We start from the raw sequence: 13,284 nt of genomic DNA, 5'->3' as shown, positions 1-13,284 counted from the left end.
CTAACCTGCCAATATTAAGTAGCCTGCCCAAGTCAAAAAGAAAGGGGCTATCTGATATTTGACATCAGACAGTGTCAAGAGGTTTTGGAGAACAACTCTCACCACAGTGTTCCAAAAGTGGCAGCAGCCAGTTGGTCACTAGATGCTCGTGGTATTCTCTGTTGCGTGAGGCCTTGGGACCAACAATTACTCCTCCCTCCCCTTCCTCCCTCCCTCAACCCTTGCTTTAAAAATTCCCCACTCAATGTTGGGAGATGCCTACAAATTCCCTGATGTCCCTACCTGGTAATGGATGACATGCTGGACTTTAGGAATATCCAGGCCCCGAGCTGCCACATCTGTTGCCAGAACACAACTGTGGTGGAGAGAGAAAGCTCATTAATAATAACTAACGGCTATCATTAATCAAATTCTTACCACTGAGTACTCTAAACACAACAATCCTTACAAACACTCTACGAGACAATACTATTACATATGTCCCTTTGACAGATAAAGAAGCTGAGGCTCAGAGAGATTAACTTCCCAAGGTATATATATGGCTGTTCAGTTGTGGAGCCAGGATCCAAACCTGGGTTTCACTGGCCGCAATCGACAAGCCACACGCTGCAATAATAAAGACTACCTCAAGTGCATTAAATGGGGCCATACTCTAGGTCGGTGACCTCATCTCCTATCACCCTCCCACTTAATTCCCTCCAGTCGCACAGGCGTCCTTGCTCTCCTCGCTCTTCCTCAAACATGCCAAACCTGCTCTTGCCTCCCAGCCTGTGCACTTAGTGCACCTTAGGCCATAAAGGTCTTCCTCAGATATTCACATTTCCTTACTTTCTTCTACTCTCTGCTCAAATCTCACCTTATGAGAAAAGCCTCCCAGACCACACACCCACAGTCTGCACAACTCCCTATACAACTTTACTTCTTAGCACTTAGCACCACTTGACGAACTGCATACTTACTTCTCAGTTTATTACCTCCCTCCCCTGGGATGTAAACTCTATGACAGCAGGGACTTTGTACTACTCACTATTCTATTACCAGCCCCTAGAACAGTGCCAGGTTCACAGCAAGCACTCAATAATATGTACTGGGTGATGTTTCTTAATGTATGTGTAGTTTAAGGGGAGTCAAAAGCACCTGACGTATGTCTTAAAAACTTAAGATTTTAGGCCCTTCAGGGTCCCCACTTCCTGTATCTCTGAGATAGGGCTGTGGAATATGATGCAAACTAAAGTTTGTAAAATATTAAACCACCGCTCTAAGTCAAGGTCAGCAAACTTTTTCTGTCAAGGGCCAGAGGGTAAACTATTTTTGGCTTCGTGGGTGATGTCTGTTGAAACTACTCAACTCTGCCATTATAGCACAAAAACAGCTATAGACAATACATAAATAGGCCTCGCTGTGTTCCGATAAAACTTTACTTATAAAAACAGGCAACAAGCCAGATCTGGCCCATGGGCTATCGTTTGCCAACTCCTGATCCAATGAACCACTAACTCTACTTACTAACATTCAGAGGGAAGTGAACCACTTGTTCTTGAAACTAGTCTGTAACCGGTAACCTGACAAAACAATGTGGGCAGAAGCCAATTTAAAGCCCAGCTTCCCAGGCCCTCATTTTGACAATCTGCCCCGTGCTGCCTGCCTGACCATCACTCTGGCCCAAGAGCAGATGGACACGACAGCGTGAGCTCCGCAGTCTGACAGGCTGGTCTGAGGCCCAGCTCTACCACTTCCAAGCTGAGAAACCTTGGGCAAGCTTATGTGCTTTTCTAAACCTTACTTTTTTTAATCTATAAAATAAGAATAATGACAAGTGGTAAGTATTAAAGCTAACATTTAGCAAGCTCATACCATGTGCCAAGCACTGTTCCGAACACTTCAAATGCATAAGTTCACTTACTCCTCAGAGCAACCCTCTGCCATAACTTCTATTATTATACTGATTATGAGAAAACTGAAACACAAAGTAATCTGACCAGCTAGAAGTGACACAGCCAGGATTTGATCTCAAGCAGTCCGCTTCCAGTCTGTGCTCTTAACCATGACTCTATTCTTCTTCTCAAGGATGTTACAAGTGAATGAATGTAATAATGTATCTAAAATGCAAGCACAATACTTAATCTGTTGTTAAGTGTTCAATAATAATAGGTATTATTGTCACCATTACTCATTATTAAAGAAGTTTCTGTTGGGCATTCCCAGCAACCAAATGTACTAGATGAGAGTAAGCCTGCCTCACGCTGTGCAAAAAAAAAAGGCTACCTTCTACCGATAAGGCTCCCACGAGAGAAGGTAGCTTCCCACCATCCTGGTGACCTAGACCCAATGGCTAATCTGTGCGCAGGCCTGACTTACTCCTCCAGATGGGCAAACTGCTCCAGGTTTCTGAGCCTCTGCTTCTGGTGCATGCAGGCATGTAGGGTCAGTGGCATGATATCCAGGACTTTGAGGAGCCCAGAGAGGCGTTTGATGCAGGAGATACTGTTGGCAAACACTAAGGTGCGGCCTGCATACTGCATCAGGAAGTAGTGCAGATATAAGTCTTTCTCATCAGTCTCACAATGGATCTTGGTCTCTGTAAGTGTCTCTACCGTGGCCTCCTTTCTTGTAAGGTCGATGACCTTGGGCTTGCCCCTCATGCCAATCTTCTGCATGAGGAGGTCAAGTTTGGCAGTTTTGTCAATTTTCTTAGCGTGCTTCTTGTGAAGGATTCGAGCAGGAGCTTGATGTACCAGGGTCAGCGTGGCCGAAAAAACAAGTGTCTGTCTCTTTGGGTTGTACTGGGAATCACTGAGCATCTCTAGCAGCTTTGAGAGCTCAGCAAAGTGGCCTTTCTCAACCATGCGGTCAGCCTCATCGACCACCAGGCACCTACGGATCCAGACAGACCCACATCACCTGGTTAGCAGCAGGTAAGAGGAGTCATCCACAGCATACTCTACCACCCCACCACCCCCAGGGCCCTCAACCAATCTCCCTCACACATGCTCGGTTTTCTAAAGGCCCAAGTCTGGCTAGTACCACACCATGGCACTTTGTAACAGGGAGAAGGCACTGCACACTGTACCATGTCACCTCAGGTCCGCTTCAGAACAGGGGGTGGGGGCAAGGGGGAGGTACTGTTTCTCACCTGAGCTGCCGAAGGTTGCTCAAATGAGGGTGCTTTTCTTTAACTAGCTCCCACAGCCGGCCTGGAGTGGCAATCACAATCTCAGGCTGACGGTTCAGCATCCTCTGCTGTTTCTGTGTGGACATTCCACCAACCAAAATAGCAGTTTTAATGCCTATGGTACACAAAACAAAAGGGACACTGTTATTCAGACTAATTGCTCAGTTCTTCCAATGCTGACACAGGCGCCCCCAGATTAGTAAAGGCTGCCAGTCACCAGCACAGCTCCCCTCTCCAGGGGGCTGCTAAGAGCTGGCTTGCCCTGTTGATGCCATTGCTAGAGGGCTTACCAGGTCTTCTATGATCTAGGCCCTGACTATTTCCCCAACCTCATTTTTTTCTACTCTTTCCCCTCCAACCACACCAGTAGGGCTGGATTTGAACCCAGGCATGGTGACATCCAAAGCTCTGGAAAAAATGAGCAGTGGTGCACCACAGTGCTGGGAAAGATGTAACTTGTAGCTGTGACACACCTCCCCTAGGAGTTCCTGCCCATGCCCCTCAATTAAAATTAAACTGAATCTCCTCTGATGGCTAGTGTTCTCTTCTCCTCTCTAGTGGAGGACTTCGCAAGGTAGACAGTATGGAAGGAACACAAAGGATCATGCAAGCAAAGCGCTTAGTAAAGTGCCTTGTAATACACAGTCAGAGCTTGATAAGTAACTGCTCCTTTTACTATAAAATTGAAACCCCGACTCTGCAGCCTTTCCCAAAGAATTCCCTGAAAAAGTTAAGTTCTAATGCCCTAAGGCAGGAGTCAGCAAACCTTTCCAACAGTAAACATTTTTGGCCCTGTGGGCTAAATGGTCTCTGTACAATTACTACCTCTATTCCGCTCTGCATTGGTGATGCAAAAGTGACCATAGACATATGTAAATAAGTGGGTGTGGCAGCACTTTATTTACAAAAAAAAAAAAAAAAAAGAAACCCAAACAGTGGTTTGCCAAACGCTGCCCCAAGTATCTACTGTATCCAGTAAGTTAACCAATTTCCTATGCAGCTAGAATAGCATTAGCTATGTGTTATCCTTGGGAGAATAAAGAATGTGTCACTCAAACAGTTTTCTGTCGGGCTTAATTCTCTGGCAGGAGAGAAAGATTCCCCCTAGTGGGCGGGCACAGCTGATTCACCTCTGCCACCCCAGCTACTGGAATCCTTTCAGGCAACATTTATTAAACGGAATTAAACCTCACCTGTAAACTTGGCCACAGCATCAATGTGTTGTTTGACTTGAACGGCTAGCTCTCGAGTGGGAGCCAGAACCAGTCCAAGCAGAGGACGCCTTGGATGTGCAATTCTGCCACCCAATTCTTGTTTGAACTTTCTAGTCTGCTCTTCATCAAGCCTGTCCTCCTTGTTTTCATCCTGTTTGGGAATGGGCGTCTCCCTGATCAGGGAAGAAGGTCCTTCACCGGCATCATCATCATCATCATCACAGGAGGGCAGCACCTGGTCTGAGACTGTAGCTCCAATCTTGGCTCTTGCCTGGCTGCGTGGTGCTCTAGCCTTCGCTCCAGCCTCCCTGGGCAGTGCTTCCAATCTCAGCAGGCAAAGCTCCAGACTCAGTTCCAGCCCTGCCTGGTGATCCTGTCTCAACGCCAGCCTCATTACTGGTCTTCCCAAGTGGTGCTCCTGTGTTACTTAGAGCTGGGATAGGCTTCTTCTTCACCTGCCACTGCAGCACCGCATGAATCATTGGAATGGCAAAGGCAAGAGTTTTCCCACTTCCTTAGAAGCAGAACAAAAAACAAACAAAAACAGTGTCAATCAACAGATGTACATACTTTTGCCTGAGGTTCTATCCTTTACACGGAATGAGGGACCCTGACATAGCCAAGTGCCACCCTGACCAATCCAAAGCTCCTTCTACCCTACACAGGTACAGCACCCCTACAGCTCTGCAACCAGAGGGCACCAGTAATTAGGAGTCTGAGGAAAAGTCTGACAGACTGGCATTGCGGGCTGAGGTCACCAATAAACTACAGACAAATGTCCAAACAATGAAACCCTAAAGAGATGGGCAAGTTGTGTGTGTGTGTGTGTGTGTGTGTGTCTGTTGCTGTTGTGAAGGAACACAAAATTGAAGGGTAAGGAATGAACATCTGTACAATACTTTCCCAAAACCTTTCTCTGGTGGGGAAGGAGGGAGTAAAAGAAAATTTTCTTAGTTTTCGAGAAAACTTTAAAACTTCTGTCTATGCTTGAACATTTTCAAACTAGCCTTTGAACGTATATGGAGCCCAAGTATTCACACCATCTGTGTGGACAAAAACAAACAAAACAAAACACTTCAAGCTGAGAATTTAAAGTGGTTCCAAAATTAAAATGCCTCAAGCAGAAGCAAATAAGTGATCTCTTTATGAAGAAACTTTTATCACAGAACTCAAAGAACTCTCAGAGGTAATTTTCAGAGGAAAATGAGCATCTCTCAGGAACGAGGTACTATAAGCAAGAACTATAACAACAACAAAAAAGAAAGCAAAAACAAACTCATAAAACTTCAGATAAGAAAAACAGCACTTTTCATCAGAAACAACAAATGCTACAAAACAGTGCAATGACATCTTTATCTGAAGACCTGGGGAAAAAAATCTGACAATCTACAACTCTACACTTAGCAAAAATCTCTTTCAAAACAAAATGCAAACTAAAGACTTTTGTAGGTATACAAAAGCTGAAAGAATTTATCATCAGCAGACCTGGTATACAAGAAATATTAAAGAAAGTCTTTCATGTAAAACAAAAGATGATATTCGCTGAAAATCTGGATCAACACGAAGGAATGAAGAGCACCAGAAACGGTGACATGGATAAATATTAAAAATGTCTTTTTCTTATTAAAACTTCTTTAAAAAATAATGGATTATTTAAAGCAAAAATAATAAAAATGTGTTTGGGGATTTCTAACACATAAAGTATAAAACAAAAAGCACAAAGCAAAGAAAAAATGGAATTATACTCTTGTTAACGTTCTTGTACTATATGTAAGGTAGTATATTATCACTTGAAGGCAGAGTATGATATACTAAAGACATCATCTGCGAACCCAAAAGCAACCTCCAAAAGGACATAACAAAGAGTTATAGCTAATAAGACAATAAAAAGATAAAATAGTATCACAAATATTCAATCCAAAAGAAGGTAGAAGAGTAACAAAGGAATAAACAATAGTTGGGAAAAATAGAAAACAAATAGCAAAACAGATTAAAACCCAACCATTATCAATAATCACATGAAATGTAAACGACCTCAACACAATTAAAAGACAGATAGTTGGATTAAACAGCAAGACCCAATTGTATGCTGCCTATAAGAAACTCGCTTTGAATAGAAAGATAAAAATAGGACAAAAGTACAAGTATGGAAAAAGACACACCATGCTAACATTAATCAAAATAAAGCTGGAAAAGCTACATTAATAACCTGACAAAGGAGATTTTAGAACACAGAATACTTCAGGGAAAAAGAGGGCCTTTTCATAATGAAAAAACTGAATTCATTTAGAGGATACAATAGTCCTAAACATTTATGCATCTAATAACAGGGTTTCAACATTCACAAAACAAAAACTAACTGAACTGCAAGTAGTAAACTATCACTCAAGAAAAAATAAAAATATTTCTAATATGGTAAAGTAATTAAGTTCATAATTAAAAACCATCCTATACAGAAAAGTGCAAGCACAGATGAATTCTACCAAATATTTAAGGAAGGAAAATGCCAATTCTATACACACTCTTTCAGAAAATTGAAGGGAATACTTCAACTCACTCTGAGGCCTGCATTACTCTGATTCCAAAATCAGTCAAAGACATTACAAGAAGACAAAACTACAAACCAATATCCTATTAACAGAAATTCAAAAACCATTAACAAAATTTTAGCAAATCAAATCCAACAATGTACAAATAATACACTGCGACTAAGTTCAGTTTATCATCATTATCAACAAACTGAAAATAAAAAAAACATATATCTCAATATAGGCAGAAAAGGCGTTTAAAAGAACACAGTAACCATTCCTGATAAAAATCTTTCTGCAAACTAGAAACAGAAGAGAATTTTCTCAACCTGACAGAGGACAAATAGGAAAAAACCTACTGCTAACATCACACTTAATGATGAAACACTGAATATCTTTCCCCAAAGATCAGGAACGAAGCAATGATGCCCACTATAGCACTTCAATTCCAGTTGTACTGGAGTTTTAGCCGGTGCAACACATAAGACAAAAATAAACAAAAGGCACCCAGACTGGATGAATAATCATCTTTGAAGAAAATCCTATATAATCTTCAAGAAACCAGTTGATGGTACCAAGTTGCAGGATACAAGATCAATATACAAATATGCAGATTTCTATTTATTAGCATCAGAAATAGGAAATCTTAAATTACCATTTACAAAAGCATCGAAAATATGACGTACTTAAGGATAAATCTAATAGATGTGCATACACTGAAAACTACAAAGCGCTGCTAAGAAAAACTGAAGACCTAAAAAAAATGGAGAGCTATACCACATTCATGGACTGGAAGATTCTATATTGTCCAGATGTCATGTCCTCAGTTGGCTCTATAACCAATGCAATCCCAATCCGAATACCAGCTGACTTTTTTGTAGAAATTGAAAAACTGACTTTAAAATTCACCTTGAAACGCCAAGGGCCTAGAATAGCCAAAATAACTTTTAAAAAGAACAAAACTGGAGGACTTATGCTACCTGATTTTAAGACTTATTCTAAAGCTGCTGTATCCAACATAGTGACGTATTGGGAAAACAGTAAAGATAGACAAATAGATCAATGGCAAAGAAAAGACTCCAGAAATAGACCCACACCTATATGGTCACTGATTTTCAAAAAAGATGCAAAGGCAATTCAGTGGAGAAAGAGTAGTTTTTCAACAAACGGTGCTGGAATAATTAGATAGCCACATGCAAAACAAAACCAAACCTTTGATCTGTATTTCTCCCCATAAAAGTTAACACAGGAAGGATCAGACTGAAACACAGAACCTAAAACTAGTAACACTTCTACAAGAAAATATAGGAGAAAATCTTTGTGATCTTGTGTTAGGCAAAGGATTCTTAGGTAAGCACATCTGTAAAAGAAAAAGTGATCACTTAAACTTCATCAAAATAAGTAACTCTTGCTCTTCGAAAGACACTGCAAGGAGAATGAAGAAATAAGCCACAGACTGGGAGAAAAAAAAGCACATCACATATCTGATAAAGGAGGTGTATCTAGAATATATTATGAATTCAATAATAGGAAAACCACAACCCAATTAAAACATGGGCAAAAGAACTAAACAGACACCACCAAAGAAGATAATATGGATACAATTAGGCACTGGAAAAGACGCTGCTCAACGAGTCACTAGGGAAATACCAATGAAAGCCACAAGGAAATATCACTAAAATTTTTAAAGTCTAAATCAAATTAAAGACTGACCACACCAAGTACTGGCAAGGACATGGACCAATCTGAACTCTCATAACCTGGTGATTATGTAAAATGGTACAATCACTTTGGAAAACTCCTAAAAAGTTACATTTACCATAAGACCTAGCCATTCCACACCTAGGTATTTACCCAACAGAAATCAAAGCATATATCCATACAAAGACTGATACACCAATATTTATGATAGTTTTACTTGTAAATGCCAAAAACTAGGAAGAACAGAACTATATCCATCAATAGACAGATAAACAAACTGTACTCTATCCATACAGTGGAATACTACTCATCCATAAAAAGAAACGAACCATTGGTATTTGCAGTAACATGGCTGAACCTCAAAGTATGCTGAGTTAAAGAGCAGACACTCTCCCTCCCCAAAATACATATTGTATGATTCCATTTTAAAATTCTGGAAAATGCAAACTAATTGATAGCGATAGAAAGACTATCAGAGGTTACCTGGGGATGAACAAGGAGGGGAGCCTAGGTAGGGAAGGAGGGATTATTAAGGGGCCCAAACATCTTTTGGGGGTGATGGATATATTCATTATCTGCATTGGCAGCAGTTTGCCCACAGCCCCAAAAGTCTTTGAGACTAGGACCTGTGGATTCACAGCATTCCACAGAAATAGCCTGATAGGAGCTGTGGTATAAATCCAAATGTCAATCTCTAGCCACAGTGGCTCACATCTCTCCTCTGCCTTCCGGAAACAGGCTTCCAGGCCTCTCTGCACATACCAAAGTAGTGTAGCCGAATGCTTAACAGCACATAGACCTAGTCTAGAACTATTCAAGCACTACCGCTTTTCAGTGGGGCAGTTTTAGGGACACTGTCTACCCTCTATGAGGCCGAGTTTCCTCTTCAGTAAGATGGGAATAATAACGGAACCTACCTCAGGGTAGTTTTGAGAAACTGAGTTCATGCAGGTAACACAGGGCGTGACGTATTTTAAATGTTAAATAAATGTTCTAAGGTATTACTATTACCTCCATGCCCCTTTCCTGGCTTTTTCTCCCTCTTCCATTTTTATGACTCTTATACAGGACCTCATCTCAAGTTTCCTGACCACACTTCCAGAAATCCAAGGCACAGAGTGTCTAGATCAGGGGTCCCCAACCCCCAGGCCATGGACCGGTAGCAGTCCGTGGCCTGTTAGGAACCAGGCCGCACAGCAGGAGGTGAGCGGCCGGTGAGTTAGCGAAGCTTCATCTGTATTTACAGCCGCTCCCCATTGCTCAAATTACTCCCTGAGCTCGGCCTCCCGTCAACATTATGGTGAACTGTATGATTATTTCGTTATATATTACAATGTAACTAACAGTAATAGAAATAAAGTGCACAATAAATGTAATGCACTTGAATCATCCTGAAACCACCACCCACCCCCTTCCGTGGAAAAACTGTCTTCCACAAAACTGGTCCCTGGTGCCAAAAAGGTTGGGGACCGCTGGTCTACATGGTCTAGCTCTGAAATGGAGCAGGACCCTATGGTCCTCACCTCCCATGTCCTCTGCCTGCCTTTGTCTGTGGAAAAACTTCAGCCAAAGAATAAGTTTAATCAGAGAAGTGAGAAAATGCAGAAGCAAAGGAAAGCAGTCCAACAAGACCAAATCATAAAAGTTTAGTCAATAAGCATAGCTAAGGACCTTTAGTTCCTTCTCAAGGGCTATAGATAATATTCTGAGCCATATCCTGTGAGCTGTCTTGTAGATACCTTCTGTGTATCTACAGATAAAACGCCCACCAGGTGGAAAAAGTTAACTACATGATGACCAGACTGTAGCCATGACATAACCTGCCATTCCGAGAACTGGCCTCAAGAAAATGGAAACAAACCGACCCTGGAACTGAAGATTGACTGTACTTAAAACAATGAAGACGATGCTGGTCAGACCACCAATGACCAATTTCAAGATCACCGTCAACAGCTGACTCTGCTGTTTCTGCATGCGGCCCCCTCCCCTCCATCTATAACAGCTCTTGTCCACTGGATGGGGGCGGGGGGTCGGCCTTCAGACAGGAGCACCCCCCACCCTGCCCCCCCACCGCCCCCGTTGCCGGAATCCAAAATAAAGCTAACTTTCCTTTCCACCAAGCTGGCCTCTTTATTGGCTTTTGAGCGGCGAGCAGCTGGACCCACTTTTGGTTACAGTTCTATGCCATACAATATAGTAGCCACTAGCCACACACAGCTGTCACATTCTTAAAAGGTGGTTACTCTAAACTGAGATGGGCGGCAAGTTGAAAATACACATCAGAGTCTGAAAACAGTATAAAAATAAGAATGTAAAATATCTCAATAATTTTACATTCATTGCGTACTGAAATATGCTATGTAGTTGGTTAAATATATTGTTAAAATTAATTTTCACTTTCTAAAAACCTTTTTTAATATGGCTCCTAGGAAATTTTAAGTTACATATGTGGCTCACATTACATATATATTTCTATTGGTTATTGCTGGTCAAGTTAGACTAATAGTTCCAGGCTTGTATTGCTCTTTCCCCCATCAGTAGTTGAGTCTCCCCAGGGTGAGTCAACCTGTCCTGGCTTCACAAAGTCTTAGATGGCCCAAGGAATGAGGGATCTTCAAACAATGCCTAGTCCCAACAGTCACCTCCTGCCCAAATCTGCCTACCAAATCCACCCAAAGGTTATCACAAACGCAAATCCTTCCAATGCCAATAAACCCACCAACTCCCAACGCAGCCCTTTTTATCTTTGGACAACTCTTGCGAATGAGACACTTCTTCCTTATACTAATGAAGATCTACCTCTCCAGAGGGCTGATCTTAGCCCTACTTTACCTCTGAGCCATTCAGAAAAGGCTCAAGACCTGGAAAAAAACTACCATTTACAGATCACTTACAATGCACTGTGTAAATTTTAGTTTACTATTGTTTTTTGTTACTAGTTTGCTATTGTGTAAATGTATAAATTTAGTAGGCACTTACATTTAACCCACATAGCAAAAGAAGCAGGTACTGTAGTTGTCCATCTCCATTTTATAATAGGGTCTACAGGGCGCAGAGAAATAAAGTGACCTGCCTAGGGCACCAATCAGGAAGTGGCCTCTTTCAACCCAGAGCTCGCCGACCTCTGAAAACCTTCACTCAACAGTGCTTTTGTGGTCGTGCCCCCAACATTCCCGTCTCCCAGCCAACCAGCCTGTTAGCAGCCACAAGCTCAATCCAGAAGCAATCTTGCCCTGGCCAGATAAGGATGCCCTTACCTGTCTCAGCAGCCCCAAGGATGTCCAGTTTGTCACGAATGGCAGGTGCCAAGGTCAGAGCTTGGACTGGTGTGGGCGCAGAGAAGCCTAGGAAGCTGAGCGCTCGGAGAACTGGCTTGGGTACAAACAGATCCTTCCAAGCTGATACATCTGCCTTGTGATCACGCATTTCAGGCATCCACGTCTTTGCTCTTTTGGGCACCTTTGGAGTAGTACCCTGGGGAGGCTCTGATTTTTTTTTCCCTTTCTTGTTCTTCTTTTTTGGAACCGTCTGGGCCGGGCTTTCTGATGCCATCTCCCCTACCTCTGGATCAGGACAAACTGTGCCATCTCCCTGGGGCCCTGGCTCAGTATCTTTGCCCTCAAACACTTTCTGGGCACTGCTTCCTTCAGTTTCCACAGCTCTACTCTTCTTCAACTTCATCTTCTTCTTTGAGGAGGTAGACTCTCCTTCCTCCTCTCCTTCTGAAACAGCTTGTGACTTTCTCTTCTTGGGCTCCTCCTTTGAGAAGAGACTGGAGGAACCCTCCCCAGAGGAGACCAACTGATAATCCGTCAGTTCCTCAAAGCACACCAAGTCATCCATCTGTCCGTTTGCAAACATATTTGGGTCAATCTTCACCTGCTTCCATTTTCCCACAACTTTGATGCCCTTCCTCTGAATTCTGCCATAGTTTGGTGGCTCTGGCCTCGATTTTTTCTCTTTCAGCTTCATGGTTGCTGAAAAGGAGAGAAATGTTCCATTAGATTGGCAACTGAGAAGCACAGGGTTCTGAGGCAACAGATAGTTTCTAAGCAGCCTACAGAGTATCACGCCCTGCAAAGAAGTGAAGACACAAAGATGGCTCTAACGCTGATGCTGCCAGCTAGAGAAGATCAAAGAAGGAAAGAAATGTACCCGCAGAGCGGGCAGCTTGGCCTGCAACAGAGGGGACACAGGAGGTGTGGCAAAGACACATGAGCAAGATCTGGTGTGCATTCCAGATGCAATGACGACCGCTTGTGTGCCCTTGGCAGCTCCTGCTTAATCCTCTCTGAACCTCAGCGTTCTCATATTTTTAAAAGGGGGGAGGGGTTTACTAGCTAGGTCACAAAATGTTCTCTGCAATAAATAACATTCTCTAAAGCATGGTGGGTGAAGCCTGCCACTCCCAAGCCACTCTGAAGGTTGAATAAGAATCTGAGGGGGTCGCTGGAGGGTGGGTGAGGGGGACAGCTTTATTAAGAGTGCACAGAGCCTTCTTCCTTCTCAAGCCTTGCCCCAAGAGGGCAGATGCCTTTGCCACCACTCTGACCTTTGCCAGATGGCTTAAAACCCAACCAGCTTTTTCATTACCTTTTAAGTGATTTAAAAACAAGTGATCTATGCACAAGTCGTCAGACTGGAACTCGAGCCACGTTCTCCCTTTTCA

The 13,284-nt window shown here is 42.6% G+C and overlaps 1 protein-coding gene across 1 annotated transcript; it reads right to left on the bottom strand.

The window, feature by feature from the left end:
• Positions 1-243: 243 nt before the first annotated feature.
• On the bottom strand, positions 244-12,588 carry LOC130706874 (ATP-dependent RNA helicase DDX24-like). The gene is given in 6 exon segments (XM_057539549.1): positions 244-355; positions 2,359-2,874; positions 3,134-3,287; positions 4,366-4,718; positions 4,720-4,900; positions 11,873-12,588. Coding segments are annotated over 6 exon segments (2,016 nt in total). The 5' UTR covers position 12,588; the 3' UTR covers positions 244-258.
• Positions 12,589-13,284: the final 696 nt, after the last annotated feature.

Source organism: Balaenoptera acutorostrata, unplaced genomic scaffold (assembly GCF_949987535.1).
Source record: "Balaenoptera acutorostrata unplaced genomic scaffold, mBalAcu1.1 scaffold_606, whole genome shotgun sequence".
In the NCBI taxonomy this organism is placed as follows: domain Eukaryota; kingdom Metazoa; phylum Chordata; class Mammalia; order Artiodactyla; family Balaenopteridae; genus Balaenoptera; species Balaenoptera acutorostrata.
Note: the sequence above shows the minus strand (reverse complement) of the source record. Positions and strands in the feature narration are given on the sequence as shown.